Below are 4227 nucleotides of genomic sequence, written 5' to 3' on the forward strand. Positions count from 1 at the left end.
TTTCCTTCAGTACAGAATTAGGAGAGAAAAGTATATTGTTATTCATTCTGTTTCTAACACTTCTGAAGAACGAATATAGCATGAGGTTTTAGGCTAAGGTCTGGCATTAATTAATTAAAATTAATTTCCTCAAGATCTTACACAAAATAAACCAAACTTACCTTTCTAAATTTACCTCCCATCACTAACCTACAGTTGCTCCACCTTCTACAAATCAGAATAGTTCTTTCCCTGCATATTCCTCAGTTTTCTGTCCCTACAGTTACCTGGGATATTCTTGCCCTATCCATGACCCCTCTCTATCTGAACCTTTGTAACTACCTTTGTAACTGACAAAGGATTAGTATCTACAATAGAAAAAGAATTCTTAAAAATCATTAAGAATAAAAGTCCAATTTTAAGAAAGGTCCAATACTTGAATACTTTACAAAAGAATAAAAAATTGTATAAACACATGAAAAGATCCTCAACCTCATTAGTAAACATGGAAATTCACATTAATATTATGAGATACCTTTTTATACCCACCAGGTTAGCAAATATCAAAAAGTCTGACAATATCAAGGGTCAGCATGCATTTGGCACAATCAGAACACTCATCTGCTGGTGGAAGTCATGGAAGTTGGTAAAACCACTTTGGAAAACAGTGTGGCATTATCCAGTAAAGTTGAAAATAGGCATGCCCTATTAAATATAAACCCTGGGAAACCCTTGAGCATGTGCTTAGGAGGCAGGTACAAGGCTTGTTCTGGACAGTATCATTTGTAATAGCAAAAACATGAAAGCAGCCTAAACGCTTGTCAACAGTGTAACCGGTAAATAAATTATGGTGCATTTATAAATTGGAATATTATGGGGCAGCAAAAATAAACCAACTAGAATAACAATTACCTACATGAATGAATGTTTGAAACATAGTACTGAATGAAAAAAGTTTCACATAAGAAAATATACATAATGATTTCATCTATGTAAAAATCAAGAAAAGCCAAACTTAAATAAAATGTTTTGGCAAAAATTATATAAGGCAAAACTGTATCAGTAAAAGCAAGAGAAATAAAAGAACAAAATTCAGGAAGGCTGATGAAAAGGACTGAGGCCAGAGAATGGTACATGAGAACCTCAAAGTTGAGGCTATTATTCCAATTTGTAAAACAGAGCAGTAGGCTTATGAATATTCATTATGTCATAATTCTTTTACAGTGTCAACTTCACATTTAATAAATATTTAACACTTTCAAAATGAAGCAACTTCCAAACCCTTCTGTCCCAATGGACCTCAGATAGCTTCTCCCAGAAGAAGGGTGACAAGCAGGAGAGGCACTGGATGTGGAACGTAATAGAATTAGGTTTAATCTTAGATACGTTATTTTACCTATTTCCTCCTCAGACTTGATGTGAGAAGTAAATGAGGAAAATGCATACCAGGTACATTGCAGATACTCAGCAAACGTTCATTCCACTTTCTCCCAAGGCCCCAATCTCTTCCTGCTTCGTGCCTCAATCATGTTCACTCGCCCTGCTCTACATGGAATTGGAATTATTTGTAGACTGACTTTTAAATCCCACCCCCTACCACGAAATCATAAACTCTTCATGGGCAAAGATACATGCATAGCATCTAACGGACACTCAGTTTTGTTGAATAGGATTGAAACAGCAAAACCCAAAAGTAAGAATTGGTATTCCCTTTGAATATTCTCTTCCAATTTGAAGATAAATATTTTTTAAAGTAATTTAATTGAAACAAATAAATTTGGGGAAAACTCCAGAAAGGTTTTAAAGTTCTCGAAACAATTGAAAACCGCAAATATTAAAACACTTGCCCTCTTCTTATCACACCTTCATATTCTAAATTACTTGGTAAAATAACAAAGGTTTATACTAATATTGAGTTAAGATACCTTTCACTTACGAATCTCTGATTTTACCAGAAATCTTGTTTTGCCCATTCCTTTTCATCCCCAACTATGGAATATTTTCTGTTCATTTCTGCTAATTTCTTTTTGACATGTTATCAGTAATAATACAATGGTAGTAAATTATATTTGAGTAGCACTTTATACATAATCTCATTTGATCTTTATGAAGAGTCAATAGGACAAAAATTTGCCTAAGTCATGCGCAGAGTCAAATTTGAACCCAGGAATTTTGCCACTTATGGAATGTGCCCTTTCCATTAAACGTTCACGCCTCTGTTTTGCAGATCCGAAAACGCGCCTTGGAAAGTTTCATGACGAAAAACAAGGAGGCAGGGGTTGTTTTTGGTTCTCTGCCTATATATAAGGTGAGTTGAATGTTTCTTAAACCGGAGTGGTGACAGAACGATAGGCATCTGACATCTCCTTCCTGACAACGGGCTACCAAGCAAGGTTGGAGAAAATCACATCACTCAGCTGACTGATTCTTCCATAAACAAGCTGTGTCCGATCCCAGAGAAGTCTTGCGTTCTGTGTGTCAATGGCCTTGATCACTCGTCTCTGGCATTCCACATTGAACCATACTACAAGAAACTATTTTGAACTTGACTCGGCTGTTCATCACCTACAGGATAAAATCCAAATGCTTTTAGCTTGGCATACAAACCTTGCGTAATCTGGCCTCTGCCTGAACTGTGTAACTTCATTTCTACCACATTCTGCCATATACTCCAGCTATGCCGAATTACTTGCTGTTCCTTAAGCATCACAATTCTCCCCTTTTCTGTGGCTTTGCTTGTGCTGGATCCTCTGCCCAGAATTCACCCACCCATGTTCCCCTCCAAATCCTTACTCATCCTTCAANTATTTTGGACAGAGAAGGCTCTTTGACATATCAGTGACAAGTGATTTCATTTTGCCTTGTGATGTTAATGAATGTCCCATAGAAATAAAAGAAGAAAACAAGTTCACAGAGAAGAAACAAAAATATGAATATCCTCTGGTATTTGACCAACAAAGGTAAGACCATGGAATTTACTTTAGATGACAGACAAGAATTAAACTACTAGGATACTGTTAAATTGTGTTAGACATGGAGAATTCAAAGGTGAAAAGACTGAAACTTTTCAATGATTTTGCAATCCAGTGGAAGGATGCACAAAAATCTATAATTCAATATAAAAGCTAAGCGCATCACATCTTAAGATAATCACAAAGGGGCAAACAAAATTTAAACAAAGAAAGAAGACCACAGAGGCAACTGCCTAAGCAGAGGCACAAAACAATGAAAGACTATCATAGAGTCTTTCAAGACTTGGAGTCCAGGGAGAGAGTAGGGAGGACATGTAGACGATAAAGCAAGAAAAGTCTACAGGGGCTAAAGCAAAATAAGCTCTTTTTATGGGCCCGCATAAAGATTTTAAACTTTACTGAAATCATTGTGACAGAATACACAAGAGAAAAAGCAGGTCTGAAGAAAAAGATAGTGAGTTTGGTTTTGGACAGGTTGAAATCTGAGATGCTTGTGGGGATATTTAATGAGCATGGAGATAGACCTGTTTGGAGCTCTCAAAAGAGGTCAAAACTATAGGTAGAGATTTTGAAGTCATCAGCATAGTAATAGTCTTGCTGTGGCTAAGTCACTTAGGTCTTGTGTGTAGCGTGAGAAAAACAGAAAACTAAGGGGAGAAAAAGAATCAAGAAACAATAGCCTCTAAAGAGCAGGCCAAAGAAGTGAAACAAGTGGGAAAACATTAAGATGGAATAGCCAAGATGTTGAAAGGAAAACCACAAATGAGCGGTATGCTGGAAATCAAGGGAGTAGAGTTGTAAGGAAAGTGATAGAGGGGACGCATTTGTAGAACATGGCAGTGAAGCAACGTAGGACAATAGAAAAGTAAACATTAGATTTGGCATGTTGGTCAGCTGAAAGGACATTGACGAATTTAGAGAGGGTAATTTCAATGCGGTGATGGGTAAAAATCAATGCAATGGTTCAAAAATAAATAGGAGATTGAGGTGATGCTAGTGTAGAATATTTTCTAAGGACGTCAAATAGCTCTGAGGTTTAAGAAGGGTTTGTTTCTTGGATGGGCTTGTTTGTGGGGGGAGACTTGAGCATGCTTAAAGGTTCAGAGGAGGAAGGATAGTTCCCCAATGGGGAATAGAATGTTGGTGAAAAGCTGTTTTGTGCTTTTGCAAAGCTCAGCTCTGGTTTTGACTATGGCCAAATCTTTGTCATAATGAAATGGTGCTCATTTGAGCTCTCAACATCAGCAGAGCTCAACCCTAGATTATGGTTATCCAA

General features: G+C 37.0%; 1 protein-coding gene across 1 annotated transcript in view; it reads left to right on the plus strand.

Moving 5' to 3' along the window:
* WDR64 (WD repeat domain 64) overlaps positions 1-4227 on the plus strand; it is a 105809-nt gene that overhangs the window by 88688 nt on the left and 12894 nt on the right. Inside the window, exons 12-14 of the mRNA XM_019647555.1 lie at positions 1391-1404; positions 2738-2939; positions 3368-3425. Of these exons, the coding sequence (XP_019503100.1) occupies positions 1391-1404; positions 2738-2939; positions 3368-3425 (274 nt within the window). The remainder of the gene's footprint in view (positions 1-1390; positions 1405-2737; positions 2940-3367; positions 3426-4227) is intronic.

This window comes from Hipposideros armiger, unplaced genomic scaffold, assembly GCF_001890085.2.
Source record: "Hipposideros armiger isolate ML-2016 unplaced genomic scaffold, ASM189008v1 scaffold_113, whole genome shotgun sequence".
Classification (NCBI taxonomy): Eukaryota; Metazoa; Chordata; class Mammalia; order Chiroptera; family Hipposideridae; genus Hipposideros; species Hipposideros armiger.